This window comes from Rissa tridactyla, chromosome 15, assembly GCF_028500815.1.
Source record: "Rissa tridactyla isolate bRisTri1 chromosome 15, bRisTri1.patW.cur.20221130, whole genome shotgun sequence".
NCBI classification, from domain to species: Eukaryota; Metazoa; Chordata; class Aves; order Charadriiformes; family Laridae; genus Rissa; species Rissa tridactyla.
In genome coordinates this window covers 4,038,679-4,057,798 of record NC_071480.1, presented here as the reverse complement: position 1 = coordinate 4,057,798, position 19,120 = coordinate 4,038,679, and the positions used below count along the sequence as shown (strand labels likewise).

Below are 19,120 nucleotides of genomic sequence, written 5' to 3'. Positions count from 1 at the left end.
GGAAAGGGAGGTAGGGAACTGTTGGGTACCCACCAAATACGTGCCTATTGCTGGTGGCCAAGAACCGTACCCTGGAGCTGAAGAGCAGCGTTGCCCTGTCTGTGCTGCTGGGAAGGGCACAGTGTAGGTGGAGAGAGGACCTTGGTGGAGAAAAAGCCCAGGAGATACAGCTGTGCCTCAGAGCATGGGCAGTGGGCTTCAAAGAGGGCTCTGTGCCAGTGCCCAACCCACCTTCTCATGCTCGGCATGGAGAGTCAGAGCTGGAGGAGAGACCAGACCAGCTCCTCTGGAGGGATTGGAAATCTTGGGGCAAGGGGGACTGTGCTTTGCTGGCTTCGGCGTCTTTGCCTGGTGTTTACCAAAATCCTGGAAATCCAGGCATGGGCTTTGTGGTGGGTAACTAAATACCATGTTGTGCCAGTGAAGGACACACAATGATGCCCATGGCCGGGATGGAGCAGAGTCTTCCACACATCTCCACGTGCTTTGCTGGAGAAAATCCTTGAAGCCGTCAAAAATCCGATCCAGGTTGTGCCCACTTGCTTCAGTTTCTTTGGAGAGATGCTTCACCTTACAACCATCCAAGGAGAGTTTTATTTTCTCTCGGTTTTCGAGAGGGCACACTGGGTGTTTGATGAGTCTATGGCTCGATCTCAGATTGGAGACGGAGCTTTAAGCAAGGCTGCTCCAGCTGGAAACAACGGGCGACTTTGGAGCCGTCTTCCAAACTTGTGTGTTCCTGTAGGTCCTGTAGGGAGGGACCGACGCTGGAAATCCCCCTGGATCTGTTCCTCCGCAGCAGCCCCAGCCCGGCAGCGGGATCTCACCCACGGCTCCGGTGCAGCCCCCTGGATCTTCGGTGACTGCAGGAGAATAACAGGGGTATTGGGATGAGGCTACGGACTCGGCTTTCCAATTAAAACTGTCATTTACGGAGAGAATGAAGGTTTTGTTTGAATTCCCGGGACGCCCGGGATGGATGCGTAATTCATCCTGATCAACGTGACACGGTGACTTTGTGCTGGTAGAGGCTTTAAAAAGATGTTTTCTGACCCGTTGGGTTCTCAAAGACATTTTTCCCGCTAGCGCCCGGCAAAGGTGGGAGCGCGAGGCTTCGCTCCGCTGAAAGGTCTGACAAAGCGCTTCTCAGACTTGCCCTTTAGGTAACATTTAATGTGCCGCCTGGGTGAGGGGTTTTATTTAAAAAGAAGTGGATTTGGCAGCTCTCTGCTGCGTTGTGGAAAGTTTTTCTCTCTCCCTGCCCCCACCAAAGAAAAAGGAAGGTTAAAATAGCCGAGCCGCTGGGTTTGGGCTCTGAGTCGGCGGGGGGGAGTTGGAAGCCCAGCTTGCCGGGGACCCGCATGCCGTGCTGCTGGATGCTCCGAGTTCCAGGGACGGGGCAAAGGATGCTCAATCTGTGCCATGCGCTGCTGGAATCACGTACCCGCAGTGGCTTCTCCAAGCAAAAGTCTTTCCCCGTCCCCTGGGATGTGCCCGGAGAGACACCCCAGGCTTCCCCTTCCCTTGCGCCTCCTTCATTTCCCTCTCGGAGGATGCGCTCAGGAGTTTACCTGCTTCCAGTTGTTATTTCATCAAAAATACCGGTGCCGGGGAAGCTCTGGTACGTGTTAGAGGCACTTACCTGTCCGAGTGCCCTTGGTAAGAAGTCCCTAGCTCCTACGTGAGGATAACCATGATGGCGAAAGGCTGCCGGGCACTTTCACACCCCCTGTTTCTGGAGGTTGGGGCAGTGCACGGCTGCTCTCCCGCACTGCCCGGTGGGACCAAACGCTCCGGGTCCTGCCCTTAGTGGGATCAGGCTCTTTCCCCTCTTTCCGGAGCCACCGCGTTTTCTTTGGACGAGCGGTCGCCTGCCAGGAGGCCGCGGAGCCGGAACGATCTGGGAAAGCCATTTGCTTCTCCGCGGAGCCGCCGGCGACGGCCCCGGAGCAGAGATGGTGGCACTTGTGACCCATTTGTCTCCGCAATAAAGATCTGAGATTTCTGACCTCCGAGATGTTTTCCAATTCATAAATTACCCGCCAGGCTGAGGGCGTGGGTCGGGCGGGCTGACCCCTCCGCACTTTGCGGGACCTTTTGCCTGTATTTTTCTCTCTGGAAGCGTTTTGCCGCCTCGGTTCCCCCCCTGCCTCCAGCTTTCCAGCTTGTCTCTACCCCCAGCCCTTGCCCGGTCTCGAGCGCCGGCTGCTTCGGTGGCATCTGGGACCACTGATGTCCCGCGGGAGACGGGTGATGGAGCCCGGCCCCGCTGCGGAGGACGGGCAGAGAGGGACGGCGCTGGCAAGGAGCCTGTGGATGGGGGCAGAAAACGGGTCCGGAGTGGGGTTGGCGGCTCCCCCGCCCCCAGGCGCTGGCTGTCCCCTGTCCCCAGCCCTGTCCCCTGGCTCTGTGTGGAGTCCTGCGGGTTTGAGCGAGCCAGGGCTCTGTCCCGCTGCAGGGCACAGTCTCCTGCGCCATTCGGGGAAGGACGGGGAGCCCGGCGGGACGTACCGCGGTCCAGAGCTCACAGAGAGCCCGGGGGTGCTGGCGGGGACCCCCCCATCCCACTCCTGGTGACCCCCCCCTGTCCCCAGGGGCGTGTGGCTGCTGCCGGGAGGATGCTGGTGGGCCACGCGGCTGGGACTGACGGTCAAAAATAGCCGTGTGTCACCTGGAGCCCCACCAAGGGGACCTCGGCAGAGACCTGGGGAGGCGGAGGGGACACCACCACCCCCCTGCCCACGTCCCCGTGCCTCGGGCTCACCGTCCCGCGAGCTGGGAGGAAGCAGAGATCCTTGGAGATATTTACAGTTTACAAGAGTTTATTCAACTGGTTTCTGACTTTAGTTTCTACCGAGTGGGTGCTGAACAGTTACAAGCTCCTTCGGGTTCAATTACAGCCAATCTAACCAAACAGACAAACAAAGAGGAAAAAAAAAAAAAAAACCAACCAACCAACGGAAAAAAAAAAAAAGAAAAGAAAAAAGAAACCACTTGGAAAAACAATAAGAAAATCCACAACTTTTTCACGTGTCATTAAATATATTCATATATAATAACCATAATATATTAGTATGCATTGTAAAGAAACATCGCCCAAAGCAGTATGCAATGGTCGTAACTAAACAACATTTACAGTTCAAGATATTAACAGAAATAATCCGGAAAAAAAAAAAAAAAAAAAAAAAAAAAGAAGAAACCAACCCCCGAACGGACACAGGTTTTTGTGAGGGGCGAGGAGGCGGGTGTGCGGGGAGGGGGCACGGACGCGACCAAACCGACAGCAACGAGACGCAACGACTTTTTTGTCGGGTGCTACCGCGGAGGGATGATTGTTTTGGCATTTCGGCTGCTCTCCCGTGCCGCCCCGGCCCTTCCCCGGCCGCCCTCGCCGCCCCCCCCGGCCCCGCGGGTGGGTGCTGGGGTTCCCCACTGGTCGTAATGGGCTGGTGCCCCGACAGAGCTGCCCCCAAGGCGCTGGTGTTCAGTGGTGACGTCTTGTCCCTCTTTGGGCGACGGGACAGAGGTGTCCCCCCGGGAGATATCCTGGAGCAGGGAAGAGTTGTAACCCCCCCCCCGACACCCCGGAACCAGGGCTGCTCTGCCTCCCCCGCAGGAGGAGGGCCGTGCACCAGTTACACCAGCAGCTCCTGCAGGTCAAGGCTACCGGGAGCACGCGAGGGGCACTGGGGGACCGTGGACGCAGCGAAGGGGCTTCTCTAGGCCGGTTGGAAAGCACAAAACTCCCAACAGGGACAACAGGACGGGGTCCTGGTGGGACAGGGTCCTGGTGGGACAGGGTGCTGGTGGGACGAGGCTGGGGGACTTCGCTTCTGCGGGTGGCTCTGGCTGTGGCGGGCTCCGAGCTGTTTCCCGTCTTGTGCAAATTCTGTTTCCTTCTGATTTCCCGGGTCGGGTCAGTGCCTGGAGGGGTCCGGCCGCGGGACGGGGTGAGTGGCGTTTCTTCTGCGGCCTCCCAAAGTGGTGGGATCGGGGCAGGGGCTGGGGCTTGTCCCCGGGTGGGTTTGGGGGGTGTCAAGGCTGTGCCGGGCAGGACGGCTGCGCTTGCTGGAAAGTGGGAGTGAGCGTTGGGTGTCCAGGCTTGCTCGGTGGGCAGTCCCCAAGTCCCCGTGGCCCCTGGCCTTGCCTTCCCGCTCTCCAATAGAGAACCGGCTTTGGGTTGGATCTGGTTGCTTTTAGTCCAGTTGAAGGTCTCCCGTGGTTCAAGAGCACGCTGGCTAACGGGGGACAAGCTGCCTCAGCCGGTGTGGGGTGGCCCTGGCTGCAGGAGAGCATCTGAGCCCCGTTTTGGGGCTTCAAGCCTCCATCTAGACACCTGAGCTCGGGTTTTCTCCTTCCAAACCTGGTGGCTTGGGTTCCCTTGTCTGCAAAACCACCGGCTCTCCTTGAGCCCTGACCTAGGGAAAATGGCGTCTGCTCCGGGTGAGGGGAGAAAACACAGACCTGGGGGGGATTTCTTGATGCCCAGGGTGGGATTTCTCTCCTCGTACCCCAGTTAATTCCAGAAGGGCCTTGCGTTTGCGGGGGGAGGAGGCTCAGCGGAGCTGGCTCCCTCCGGGTGGTGTCTCCAGCAGCTCGGCGCTGCCGCTGCTTCCCTGGGAGCCCTGCGCTTTACACCTATTTACACGGCTGCCTCGCTTTATGGCGGTTTATGTCATTATATAAATATTGTCAATTGCTATAAAACAAGGCAAAAACCACTGGAAAATGTCATAAAATAGATGTTTCCAAGTTTCCTAAAAGGAAAAATATCAGGGAGGTTTTGCTTTTCGTAGCGACTAATGTTTGCTTCTCCTCCAGGTACCGCTCCTGCCCTCCCTGCCTTTCCGCCCCGGCCATTGCCTGGCTCCATCGAGGAGGTGAACTCAGATATCCAGGTACAGGCTACCAAGATGCTGAGGGGACTGGAACACCTCTCTTGTGAAGAAAGGCTGAGGGATTTGGGTCTCTTCAGGCTGGAAAAAAGACGCCTGAGGGGGGATCTTATCAACGCTTATCAATACTGAAAGGGGGGGTGTCAGGAGGATGGGGCCAGGCTCTTTTCAGTGGTGCCCGGGGACAGGACAAGGGGTAACGGGCACAAACTTGACCATAGGGAGTTCCACCTAAACAGGAGGAGGAACTTCTTTGCTGTGAGGGTGGCAGAGCCCTGGCCCAGGCTGCCCCGAGAGGTGGTGGAGTCTCCGTCTCTGGAGACATCCCAAACCCGCCTGGAGGCGTTCCTGTGCCACCTGCTCTGGGTGACCCTGCTCTGGCAGGGGGTTGGACTTGGGTGATCTCCAGAGGTCCCTGCCAACCCCCGCCAGTCTGTGGTTCTGTGATGGCCGTTCCTCCTGGGCCGCTGTGGCGGGGGGGCAGCCTGTCGTGGGGACACAACGTCTGGGTGAGGAACAACCCAACGGCCGGTCCTGCCCATAGGGTGCCCTGGGGGACGATGCTCCAGGCCTGGGGCTGGGCGTAGAGTGTGAGGGGGAGGTGAGGCAGCGCTGCTTCCCGTAGTGCAGCAGCGATTAGAGATTGGGAAATTTCGATTTGCTGGTTGTAGAAGGAGCAGAGCGATTTGGGGGGGCTCCAGGTGGGTCACCCCTCCCTTATCCAGTCCCGGGCTGAGACCCCTTGCCCTGGGCAGGCTCTGCCCTGCGTTGGCTGTAGCTTGGCCGAGCCTCAGAGCTCTCCCCGCTGCCCATGGGGACAGTCCCCGGGCACTCGCTGTCCCACCTCCTGTGATTCCCAAGGGAGATGGTCACCTTACGCAGGGATGCCGGGGAGCCGCTGCTCCAGAGGGAGCGAGGGCAGAGCCGCTGTGGGTTCGGGAGCACTGGCTGAGTTTGGGAGTGAAACCAGTGGCCAGCCAGGACCTCGGTGTCACCTGCAGGGATTTCCTATCGCCTGAGGGTCATCAGTCTGCCGGCAGCAGCAGAGAGGACCAAGCCCATGAAGGAGGTCTCAGGGGTGGCCGCAGTGGAGACTCAGGGACTGCGATGGGCAAGATCTTCCAGGGCACTTATGGGAACTGGATGCCAACTGTTTTGTTTGGTTTTTTTTTTGCAAAGTCCACGTGTTTCACTGGGGATCCTTGTTATGAACTCCACGGCTGTGACTCGGTGGCTGGGAGGGGGCCAGGGCATCCCATGGGCTGACGCTCCTTCGGCTGGGGGGGGGCGGGCAGCGCTCCTCGGGGTGTGGGGGCCAGAGCCAAGGAGTCGCTCCCCCAGTCACGTCCACGTGGGATTCGCCCACTAACGTGGTCTCCTCCTTGCTGGGAGCCTGGGATGGGAGCATCGCCACGGCTGGAGACCTCCGCCGCCCCTGGGTACCGTACAGCGGGTGGTCGGGACGACTATCGGGTACCGAAGAGTCTTCACAAGCCATTAGCCGATCCTCAGGTCCGCCCTCAGCGATGAGTCTCTGTTTAGTTTCCTCTACGATAACTGGCTTGTTCAACCTAAGCCCAGAATACGTATTTTGGGGGATGGGGAGTTCATTTCCAGCGTTGCCGTTGATTAGTTTCTTACAGGTTCCATGTTCCCGTGCCGTGCTTTGGAAACGGCAGATGTTAGCAGCTGGAAGGCAGTTTGGTGTCTCTGATTTCTTCAGCCAACGGGGCAGAATGAAGCTGAGGGGGGCGGGGGGGTGGGGCACTGGCTGCCCTGCACCTGCACCCACCCTCCTCTTGTTTTATATCCACATGTGTGATTTTTTTTTTTTTTTTTTCTTTTCCAGTTGCATTTTGCTTTGTTTTTCTCCCGGAATACGAGGTGCAAACCCCACAGCGCCACAGCTGTGATTGCCATCCCTCCCGTGTGTCCCGTCCCCCCCCACCCCCCCAACAAACCCCAGCCCGCCCCGACGGCGCGACCTTCCTCCCGCCGTCCCCGTCGCCGGTCCCTGCCCGCCCCAGCTTGACACAAAGCAGCATGCACAGTCAGTCTCTCCCTCCCGCGCGCTCCGTTGCCTTCTCCTCCTTTAGGCTTTCTTACACTTCCCCTTCTTCTCCCGCTGCTGGAACTTCCGGAGCCGCCGAGCCCACGTATCCCGCCACTGTATCACCAGGCTGGTTTTGTCCGCAATGATGCCGCTCTGGTCGGGAGAGTCCTCGTTGTTGCCCAGCAGCAAATACTTCTTCATGGGCTTGATTTTGGGGCACTTGCAGGCTATGTCCTTGGAGTGGATCCACAGGGTCTGGTCTCCGCGCCGTATCCGGTTGCTCCCTTGTTTGTAGACGGAGATGATGTTGACCGTGAACTTCCACCAGTCGGCATTTTTTTCCGCTTTCAGGATGTGGATCTGGACAGCTGGAAAAAAAAAACAAAACAAAACAAAAAAAAAAAAACCACGAGGCAAGAGAGGAAAAGATGTTACGATTTGAGCTGGCGAGAAGAAAATTAATTTCAAGCCTTACCTAACGGGCTGTGTGAGGAAAAGGGAGTTTGTCTCCTGAGCCCAGGCTGGGGGACAGCAAGCGAGGGTGGCGGTTCCACAAAAGCTACCTCTGTCCCCAGGCCATCCGCCGTGAGCAAGAGTAGCCAGTGCTGGTGGCAGAGGGTCCCGGCAAAGGTACTAAGACCACCATAGGCTTGGGAGACGCTCTCCAGCTCTGCTGCCACCAAGATGGCCCTCTGGGTCGCCTGTGACCATGGGGATGGTTACCCAAGGACCACGGGGGCTGCAGGGCCCCCAGGAGGGGAGGCTGGGACGGCAGGAACCATGGCACTCCTTGTGCTGGGGGCCCTGAGAACGACACGGTGCTGCCCAGAGCGGCGGTGGAGAGGAGGGTGCCTCGTTCTATCTGTGTCCTGGGGGGACCGTCATCTCCCAGGCCATGGTTGAGAAGCAAGCACAGGCGGAGCCGTTCCCCAGGGCTGTCGGCGCAGCAACATCTGCCCCAGCACCTGTGAACTCTTCAAGCGATGGAAAAAATTTTTAAAAATCAGGTGGATTCGTGTACACTGGACCCTGCCTCTTCCCTTGAAGCAGCAAGCACAGAGAAAATTCACAAACCCAGGGACAGCTTGTGCCTCCAGCCCCGGGTGGTGGCCCGGGCACGGGGCAGAGGGTCTGCGCACAAGGAATGAGTTGCAGAGGGCACGGCAGGGAGGTCCCTGTCCCCGTCGGCAGTGCCAAACCCCCAGCATGAACCGTAGGACCTGGGATGAGCTTTCTTCCTGACCCACGTGTCCGGAGAACAGCACACACTCCAGCCATAGGATGGGCTTCTGCATGGACCATCCCTCCAGCCCCTCTGTTCTCCCTTCCTCGCCGGATGGGCAACTTGGTGCATCTGCACCAGGACCCTAAAGGCAGCCCCAGGTTCTAAGACGAGCCAAAATCTGGAGCAAAAACACTGGGACTGGCACAAATCTCCAAGCATTTGGCATCTAGCGGTAGGAAAGACCTCTTAGGGTCTCCAGCACATCTGCTCGGGGCCAGTGCAAGGAGACACCTCTCCATGAGCATCTGGCCTTGGAGCAGGACACTGAATGGGGTCAAACCGATGACAGGATTTGGAAACAGGAAGGTTTGCTGTTCCCGTGTTCCTAGGAGATGTCCCTGAGTCAAGAGTTGCTGTGGAAGAAGACGCTGCTGGTAAAGATCACAAGTGAAGGACTGAGGGTAGGGCTCAGGGATCCTAAGGAGAGGTCGGTGCCAGTGTCCAACCTGACTTTGGGGTCTGGCGGACTCACTTGAGCATCTCTGTAAGTACTGAATAGCAACATCGAGCTTCAAGGGATATCTCAGTATGCAGCAGCCTGGCAAGCCCAGTGACCCAGCAGGTAACTGTGGGATAACAAGCTCCCAAAGCAAGACCAAGATGGGAGGACAACCGTGATCCATAAGCAAGATGATGTTTTCCAAGCCCGTGGCTGATGTCGTGTAGCCCATCTGTAGCTGTATGGACTGAGGAAACCTGGGGAGGACTCAGCCCTCCATCACTCCCTCCCTTGCTCTTTCCTGAAACACGATTCATACCTTACATGATCCCTGCACCCATCAGCAGCCATGCAGGAGCGGTGGCCCATGGTCCCGTAGCCCCAGAGGGAAGAGGTGTCTTGGTATCATGATCTGAATGGGAGAGGACTCTCTCTCCAAGGTTGTCTGCAAAGGCGCTGCAGAGCTGGGATGGTGGTGGACACCAGCACACTTGAGGGTAAGGCTCTGCTCACCGCTGACTTCAGAAGCCCCTGGAGCCACCACGGTTTTGTCCCGTGGGGCATCCCTAGGCTGTAGCCCAGGTGGCCCTAAGCAGCCAACGGTGACCTCTGCCAGCCCTCCTTCTCTTCCTCCTCCTCCATGAGACTGCTTCCTTGGACACCCCACCCATGATGGACCACATCCGTGCCTCCTGGCCATCCCTACAGCGGGTGCTGTTGTCCCCTTCCCAGGTGACATCCAAGGACTTGGGTTCAAACCACAAGGAAGGATGGAGACACACGTGGGAAAGGGAGCGTGTGGCCCACTGCATGGTGAGGAAGAGGAGATACAAGCCTGGAGGCAGCTCCTGCTGCTCCGGTGAGCTTCTTCCCGACAGTGGTCCATCACGGCCCAGAGATGGCAGAGGACAGAAGCAGCAGTTGGCCAAGATCGCATCATCCAAGGAGGATGAACACATTCCTCCTCGCTAAAAACCAGCTTCCAGGAAAATATCTTCACCGGGAAGTGACTGCCCAGCCCCCCCGGGTTTGTTTGCTGACTGCGGGATGAGAGGAGCCCCCACCAGGAGAGACAGAGAGAAAATCCCGGGTGGTGATGCCAGCCCTGGCCGGGAGACCAGACAGGGCCCGACGGCTCCGTGCAGGCTGGTCCAGTCCAACCACAAAGTGCTTTTTGACCAAATCTTTGAGCTTTTCCCTTTTTTTTCTCTGCTTCCCTCCATGCCCTGTTGAGCTATAACCCCCTGCCCGTCCACCTGCCTGGCTCAGCCATCTGGCCGGTCCCCAGTGGGGCCAATCTCGAGTGCATAAATTACCAGAGGGGGAAGAAACCTCAAAAAAAAAAGAAAAAAAAAAACCTGGGCAAAACTCTCCCCTTTGCCTTATTAACAACCTAATTTTATCCACCCCTGCCCCAGGATTAGCTGCGGAGGAGCATCACCCGCGCCTGAAAAACCACAACGCGCAAACTGGTTTCAGGCTATGGAGGGAAACGGGGCTCTGCAGCCCGGCAAGGCTTTTTAACACGTTGCAAAATATATGGTGGGTTTTGGTGTGTGGGGTTTGGTTTTTTGTTTTTTATTGGTTTTTTTTTTTTTTTTTTCGGAGCATTACATGGCCGCCAGATGCTTTCATTAAAAAAAAATAAAAAAAATAAAAAAAAAGAGAGAGAAAAAACAACCCTAAGCTCTGACCGTGTATTTCCCAGTCTGGTGTGAAGGTAACAAAATGTGAAGATTAGCCAATTTTTATTTTTTTGGCAACAAATCTTTCCAAAAAAGCTTAAACCTTTGACCTGCCTGGGTCCACACTGACAAAATGGAGAAAATGAATGAAAAGGAACCGGAGAGAGGTGGCTACAGGAAACTCCGCTCTAAAATACACAGTCTGTATTTTTTTGATGTCAAGGCCCCCGTCTCTTTATTTTTTTCCCTTTTTATTAATGAAGTGGAAGGAGTGAAAGCTTCGGTGAAGGCTTGGCTGGCACGGACACAGCTGCCTCCACTGACAGCGAGTTTTCTGCCCAAAACTTTGCATCCAGGACGCGCGGTTTCCCCCGCCCCGAGTCTGGTTTCAGAGCCTGAGTTTAGCGATGACTTGTCTGGGTAATTTGGGGGGGGGGGGGTGTCTCCGGTATCTCCCGAGGGACACGAGGTGTGTGGAGATACAGAGAGGTGCCAGGAGGAATTTTTGGAAGCACCTAAGCTGGCTCCCTTGGGTGAATCCCTGGGGATTTAGGCACTTGTCTCTTGTGAAAGAGAAGGTTTCAATTCCGTTGTGTTTTTCTGGGGGGGGCTCAGCTGTGGCCCACCGCTCCAAAGCTGGCTTTGGTGCTTGGTGGTGTCCTTCATCTGCCGTTTCCTAGGGCAAAGCTTGGCTTTGCCTGTGCCGTGGTGGACTGCTCCCACTTTGCTGATGCACCCGCTGAACCCCTGCGCCAAGGCTGAGCCGTGCTGGGGCCCGTCCCTGTCACTGCATCCATGGAAAAACATCCCTGAAAGCGTCTATGGGGCAACCAGACGAAGGAGTGGAGTAGGGGATCATAGAATCACAGAATGCGTTGGGTTGGAAGGGACCTCCAGCCCCAGGTGACCCGCAGGGCTCGGCTGCCTGCTGTTTGCAAAGCGCGGAGAGGAGCGGGCAACAAGCCACAGGCAGCCCCAAGGCACCGCCGGGCTCGGGACACGGACCGGAGCCTATCCTGGCTGGGAACTGGTGTCACCGGCCTCAGCTGGAACCTGAAAGCTGCGGCTAATTTGATTTTGTTCTCCCCTCTCTGGGTCACCATCCGCTCCCAGCGGACCACGGCCAGGGGAGCATCACCTCCACCTCCCGCTTGACTAACCATCATCCAGGGGCTGTTTGCGAGGGCATGTAGCGACAGGACGAGGGGCAATGGTTTAAACTAGAGCAGGGCAGGTTTAGATCAGACATTAGGGAGAAGTTCTTTGCACTGAGGGTGGTGGGACACTGGCCCAGGTTGCCCAGAGAGAGGGTGGAGGCCCCATCCCTGGAGACATCCAAGGCCAGGCTGGATGAGGCTCTGAGCAACCTGATCCAGTTGAAGATGTCCCTGCTGACTGCAGGGGGGTTGGACTAGATGGCCTTGAGAGGTGCCTTCCAACCCAACAGGTTCTATGGTTCTGTGATTCTAAATCCCACCTGAACGGTGCCTTACAAAGTCACCCCAGCCCAGGTGATGCTTTCAAGTGGCTCCCCACGTTATGCTTCTTTCTAAGGAAAAGGTGGCCGAGTGGTCCCCGGGCTGCGGGAGGCGGTGGGAGGGTCCCTGGTCCCCTCCTGCACCCGCGGGGTGCTGGGCAGAGCCACCCCAACGCTCAGCCCCAGGGCCCGTGGTGCTGCCCGGGGCTTGGCCTCCAGCTACAAGAAGGACCCGAAGGCTGGATGTTGCAGATGAAAACAGAGGGGTGGATGATTTGATGTTAATAAAAGCAAAAAACCCAACCCCAAACCCTCGAAACATGTCTGAGGGCAGCCGCGTAAAGGCTTAAATAAAAGCAGTGCCTCGCAGCATTCGGAGACCATGAGTCAGGGGCCCAAAAATCAGGAGATTGCCACGAAAAGAGTGAGACTGGAAAAAAATCATGTATTTTTTTAATTTACTTTTGGGAGTTTGTGCCGAATCTCTTGATTTCAAGCTTCGCCCTGCCAAAGCTGACCTGGGACTGGGCTACATGGACAAACCTATGGATCCTATGCACTAACCCGACTGCGGGAGCTGGAGCTTTGCGGAGCTTCCAGTGATGGGGAACATCAGGTTGGGCAGAGAATGGATTGAGAGCAGCCCTGAGGAGAAGGACTTGGGGGTGCTGGTTGATGAGAAGCTCAACATGAGCCGGCAATGGGCTGCATCCCCAGAAGCGTGGGCAGCAGGGCGAGGGGGGGGGATTCTGCCCCTCTGCTCTGCTCTGTGAGACCCCCCTGCAGTGCTGCCTCCAGCTCTGGGGCCACCAACAGCAGAAGGACACGGAGCTGTTGAAGCGGGGCCAGAGGAGGCCGCAGAGATGCTGGGAGGGCTGGAGCCCCTCTGCTGTGAGGACAGGCTGAGAGAGCTGGGGGGGTTCAGCCTGGAGAAGAGAAGGCTCCGGGGAGACCTTCCAGCCCCTTCCAGTCCCTGAAGGGGCTCCAGGAAAGCTGGGGAGGGACTCTGGATCAGGGAGGGGAGCCATGGGATGAGGTGGAACAGTTTTAAACTGAAAGAGGGGAGATTTAGATGAGATCTCAGGAAGAAATTCTTTGCTGTGAGGGTGGTGAGCCCCTGGCCCAGGTTGCCCAGAGAAGCTGTGGCTGCCCCATCCCTGGAGGGTTCAAGGGCAGGTTGGACGGGGCTTGGAGCAACCTGGGCTGGTGGGAGGTGTCCCTGCCCAGGGCAGGGGGTGGCACTGGATGGGCTTTAAGGTCCCTTCCAACCCGAACCATTCTGTGATTCCATGATTCTATGATCACTGCTCTGGCCCCAGGGAAAGATCCCACTGGCCCATGGGAGTGGCATCGGGAGCAGAGCAGTTTGCTGGGAGAGACAAGAGGGTCTTTAATATAAACAGATGGAAACGGGTGCTTGGGACGTGGATGCAGATGGAGTCATCCCAGCCCGAGCCGGGACTTTCCAAAGGACCAGGTCCCTTCCCTCCGCACAAGCAGAGCGGAGCCCCTGTGGATTTTACTCCAACCGACAGCAAAAGGTGACCCCGACACCATTCGGGTTTGGGAATGGGAAGGGCTGGCTCCTCGCTGGAGCAAAGGGGTTTTTCCTCTTTTTTTTTTCTTTTTTTTAAATTACTTGGCGGTGTCTTTGCCGGCCTCTCATTGCCAGTTTCCTACCGGTTTAATATTGGAGATTTATGACCCCCAATCCCGGCCAGCCTGGGTGCGCCCTGGCCCAGCACCGTCCCCCCTGCGTTGCCGGGGGACCCCTCGCTGCCCCGACTCACTCCCTCGGGATGCGGTTACGGGGGGGAATTGCTCACTGCTCCCCTGTGCCGGGAGTGGGATCTCTCCACCTTCCAGGGTGGTGGAAGGGGCTGTGAGACAGGGATGAGCCATGGACGAGCCAGGGATGAGCCGGGGACGGTGCTTCCCCCCTGCCTTGTGTTTTTCTGTGGATTCAGGGTTTTTTCTCCCCCCCAGTCTCTCTTTTCAAGCTGCCTTTTGAAAACATGTTTTCCTTTTTTCCACCAGCCGCTGCCAAGCTCCTCTCGACAAAGGGGGTGACTAAGTGAAGTCTCCGCGAAAGGAAGGATATTTTTTTTTTCTACTTTTTTTTTTTTTTTTTTTTTTTTTCCAAGAAAGGGCAAAGCGAGCAGATGATCTCACCTTTCCGTCGAGGATCCCTTTCCTCGCCCCCATCCCTCCCCGCTGATGCCGTGCCGGGGACACAGGTAGGATAAGGGGGCAATGCTTGGGACCAGAGTGCCGGTTCCCAGCAAAACACTCTGGCATCCTCTGCGCAGGATCGGGCCCCGCTGCAGAGCGAGGAGCTCGGGGTCAGGGGAAAAACGGGGTTGAAAAACATCTAGGTTTCCTTGACTGCAGCCGCCCACCCCGCTTGGATGAGCCACACCACACAGACAACGGGAAAAGCCCCGAAGATCAGGCTGAAATGGGGGCACCCGAGAGAACGAGGGATGCTCCCGCATCCCCTGGCCCAGCATCACCTGCTCTAATGAAATAATCCCCTCTCCTTTCGGGCCAGGGGGAATCTCCATCCCCAACAGGGATCCCCCACCCCGGCTCTGCTTCCACGGGACAATTTCAACCTCCCCAAACCCAGCAAATCCTCTATCCCTGGTTTTCTGGGAGCCAAGCGACCCCTGCGCTCCACCAGGCAGCCAAAATAAACCCAGGAAAAGCTTTTCTGCTTCTCTTCTTGGCCGCCCCCCCGCCCTTGAAATCTCCCAGCCCGGCCTTCCCCGCGTCCCTGTTTCACTCCAAATATTTGCACCAAAACCCGTCGCGGGGGGAAAGGGCCCAATTTAAAATAAAAAGGAGAAAAAAAATACAACAAAACAACCAAACCCACAAAACAAACAAAAAAAAAAAACCCAAACCACAAACCCAACAAAAACAAACAGATAAGAAAAATAAATAAGGGAAAATATCCCCTTTGAATCGCTGAATGAAACGGGGAGCTAAAAAGCCCCATTGAGAAGCGCGGGGCGGATGATAGCTTCCCGATGGAGCCCGCGGGAGAAGTAACTCTGTTCAAGCTAATTAGAGCCTTTTAGGACATTCAGCCCAGCGATGCCGGCGGAACGGTGAGGAAAAGAGCCTCCTAATTGGCTTCCTGCTGGGGTGTCAGTCCCAAAGTCTTTATTATCCCTCCCTGCACCTTTTCAACCCTTTCTTCCCTCCCCGGCCCCGTCCAAAGCCTGGGCTGCCCCCGGCATGGTCGGGCTGCGCTGCGGCATCGCTTACCCCGCTGCTTCGCCGGGCTGGTTTGCCATTGAAAAAACAAATTTGTGGCGTTTACGGGGCTGGTTGGGGCCGTGGGGCTGGTCGGGGACCCCACCCAGGGCCAAGAGGGCTCGGGTGGGAGCACCCCGGTTCCCGCGCTGGGGCAGCCTGCGCCCCAAAAGAGCCCCGGCAAACGGCTTTGGCTCACTCGTGCTCTTGCAGAAGAGATGCCGCATGATAAAAGAGAAAAGAAAAGCTCTTTGCAGCACCCCTATTCACTGCTCCAGGGGGGGTCTCCTGGCCGAGACAGCTCCTGAGCTGCCTTCGTCTCCCCGGGGTCTGGTGAAGCCCCCTATCCCATGGCACAGCCTCAAACGAAACCAAGCCTGAGCTTTCACCCAAACCCCCAAGTAACATCTTCCCGGTGATCAGAGAAGCCAACGAGCAAAACCACTCTAGGGCTGCCCCTCGAGCAAAACCCAAGTGCTGCCACCACCCAAACATCACCCCGAGAGCCGCGGGGAGAGATAACGCCGCTCGGCTGGAAGCAGGACGCACGTGCCTTTCTACTCTGCCCTGGGGAGGCCGCATCTGGAGTGCTGGATCCAGGTCTGGGCTCCCCGGTTCCGGAAGGACAGGGAACTGCTGGAGAGGTGACAGCAAAGGGCTACCAAGAGGATGAGGGGACTGGAACACCTCTCTTGTGAAGAAAGGCTGAGGGATTTGGGTCTCTTCAGGCTGGAAAAAAGACGCCTGAGGGGGGATCTTATCAACGCTTATCAATACTGAAAGGGGGGGTGTCAGGAGGATGGGGCCAGGCTCTTTTCAGTGGTGCCCGGGGACAGGACAAGGGGTAACGGGCACAAACTTGACCATAGGGAGTTCCACCTAAACACGAGGAGGAACTTCTTTGCTGTTGAGGGTGGCAGAGCCCTGGCACAGGCTGCCCCGAGAGGTGGTGGAGTCTCCGTCTCTGGAGACATCCCAAACCCGCCTGGAGGCGTTCCTGTGCCACCTGCTCTGGGTGACCCTGCTCTGGCAGGGGGTTGGACTGGGTGATCTCCAGAGGTCCCTTCCGACCCTGTGATTCTATGATTCCCTCTGAGCTCCCCGGGCCAATTTGGATCACGGCAGGTCCCGGTTTCCTGCAGTCAAGTGGCTGCTTTCTGCCCCCTCCAGAGAGCAAATGCTCCAGCGTGAGCTCAGCCCTTAGGAGATGCTGGAGAAGCCAGGTGGGAAAATGAAGGGATGCACGTGCGGGAAATGCCTTTGTACCTCAGTAGCCAGCAGAGAATCCACCCACGAGAAACCCTATGGCTTTAATAGCTTCATGCTCAGCCCCGGCTTTAATAACGTCATGATCTAGCAGTGACTTTCTCACCTGCAATTAAGCCCTTTTCTCTAAGGGAAAAGGGATATGTTGGACCTCTCCAACATCTGATGAACCTCCGGCAGCTCCTCTGTGCATGGCCGGACCCCAGCATGGCCTCGCTGGATGGGGACCACAAGTGCTCCCCAGACCCGCAGCTCACCCTTGCCAAGGGATGCTCTCCGCAACCATTTTGCCACGTGGGTAATGGAAGAAAAAAATGGGAATGCAAATAAAACATTTGCCTCCGAGCCCTCTTCCTTCCCCCGAGCTGGCGGGGAGGTGCCAGAGCACAAAGCCAGCCCGGAGCATCCCTCGGCTGGCCCCTCCGGGAAGCGCCTTGTCCAGGGATGGGCTGTTAAATGGGAATTCGTTCTGCTCTCGCAAACACTTCCCGGACATGCTGAGCTGCTGCTGGGAGCGTGTTTGAGGGAGGGAGGAGGTGTCGCCACTCCTGGGTGCTTTGATGCAGACGGGACAGGAGGGTTTTTTCCCCCTGGTAGTTTGGTTAAATATATATATATATATATTTATACATACACATAGAGATACACATATACGCATGCTTATGCATATATAGATATATTTTTTTATGTATTCCTCTACTGTGGAGGGGAAGGGCTGGCAGACACCGGGGCAGCCGCAGCCCGTTGAGGATGCTAAACCCTGTCCTGCAGTACTTCGTAATTCCTCGATTGTTCGAACATTTGAAGGCTCAGCTCAAAGCCAGGCTCGTCCGTGCACAGCCCGCTCCCCATCCCCGCGGCAAACCTGATGGCTCATGTTTGGTCCCTCCTGCAGACACTTTGCTCTCTCTCGCTACAGTCAATGCGGGGGGAGATAATTTCCAGCCCCTATGTATGTTTAGCAGCGTTTCTAAACATCCCCCGGCACGGAGCGCCTGTAATTTAACCAACTCTACCTGATTTTTTCCAGGCTGATCCCATTCCTGACACTTGGCTCGCCCCAGCAGCAATGGCACGGCCGGTGCGGGAGGGCAACGCGCCAGGCACATGGGATGGAGTGGAGCCATCCCTCCCCACCTGCCCCTGCCCCTGCGGCTCGGTGCCGGCGGGCGATGGCCGAGCTGGGGTGGAGAGGGGCTGCCGAGCCCCGGGGAGGGCTGCAAGGGGTTTCTTGGTGAGGCATTGGTGTGATCCCCTCCTGGGATGACCCTGGACGCCTCCTGCGTGGACCCGCTGGTCACCACGTTGGGAATGGAGCCACATTAAAATTAATCCTAGGAGCAGCGAGGTGGGGTGGGAGCTTGGGATGTGCCTGCTCCACGCCGGAGCTGTGGAAGGATGCTCAGGACCTCGAGTAGCAGCAAGGACTGGGATGCCACTGCCTCCCCAGCTTGTCTCAGGGTTCCACCACCTTCTGAACTTGCCTGGGAATTACGGGAGGGATGGATCCGGATGACGGGGAACTGCCTGCTGCTTGTCCCCACAGCAAAGCACGGAACAGCACAGTGAGAAGAAGCAGGACACGGTGCCATCGCAACCCAGAAGACACCATGGGATGAGGACACTATGGCCCCTGATTTTGGGGTTGTCTCAGCATCTGCAGGGGGACTCATATTTTCCAAGTAACACATTGCATCGCTCGCTGCTTGGCCCAGCATCGCTACCCAGGGCTTCCCCCCACCCCCCAAAACCTGGCAAAAACCGTACCCCAAATTGCACACACCCCAGGGCGGGCAGCTGCCGCAAAGAAGAGCTGCGGTTGGCACCCAGCCGGCAACCTGTCCCTGGGCTGGGTGGGCCTGGGGACACCTGGGGAGGGGGATGCTCCTGCTCTGCATCCCTGTGCACCCTCTCCTCCCTGGGAAGCAGCGGCTGAGGGGGACGACTCGACTCACCATAGTCTTTCTTACAGTACTTCTTCATGTTGATCTTCAGTTTCCCCTTGGAGGCTTTGCAGTATGAGTCACAATCTGCACAGGAGAGAGGGGGAGGGCAAGAAAACATTAACAAAACAAATTAGCCTTAAAATGAATAAAAGGCTGGGGGAAGGGGGGGTGGGACGGCTCAAAGCTGCAGCCTGCCATGAATAAGCAGCGTGCCTGTGATATCCATCTGCCAGGCCCCGATTGGGTCGTCTAAGGGGGCATTCAGAAAAACCTTCCTTTCTAAAGAAAGCTTTTCACAAAGGAAACCATCCTCCCGCCTGCCTCCCCCAGCCCGGCTTCCCTGGGCCGCCTCTGTCTTCCTGGGAGACCCCGGGGCCTCCCTTATTGTGCCACCCAGAGCTTTTGAGAGCCACACAAATTCCCCCTGTTCTCCAGCTCCCAACTGGAGCCTGCCCGGAGCCCACAGAGGCCCCATTGTCACCCCTAACCCGGGCCGGTGTCAGCCTTTGGCATTCATTGCGGAGAGATTCGGGCTGGGGTCACCCTCCGACAATGCGGGTCAGAGAGGAAATTAGCAGCCCATGAAGCATTAGCAAAGCCTTTTGGTGTCCACTCTACTGAAGTGTGCAAATAAAATACCCCAGTAGGAACATTTCAGTTCTAATGGGCCCCCACTGCTGGGACACGCTGGCTTTGCTCGGGCGGCGCAGCGGCCGGTGCGGCGGGCAGGCGGGAGCGCTGGCACAGCAGCCTGGCAGCACCGGCATGGCAGCCTGGCAGTGCCACCGGGGCTGGCAGGGCTGGAGCTGAGCC

At 57.1% G+C, this 19,120-nt stretch overlaps 1 protein-coding gene across 1 annotated transcript in view; it reads right to left on the bottom strand.

Annotated features, from left to right (window-relative positions):
- Positions 1-6,908: 6,908 nt before the first annotated feature.
- Positions 6,909-19,120, bottom strand: part of NTN1 (netrin 1) — a 113,608-nt gene continuing 101,396 nt past the window's right edge. Inside the window, exons 5-6 of the mRNA XM_054222091.1 lie at positions 18,317-18,391; positions 6,909-7,316 (exon numbers count right to left, since the gene is read on the bottom strand). Coding sequence (XP_054078066.1) covers positions 6,988-7,316; positions 18,317-18,391 — 404 coding nt within the window. The 3' untranslated portion in view covers positions 6,909-6,987. The remainder of the gene's footprint in view (positions 7,317-18,316; positions 18,392-19,120) is intronic.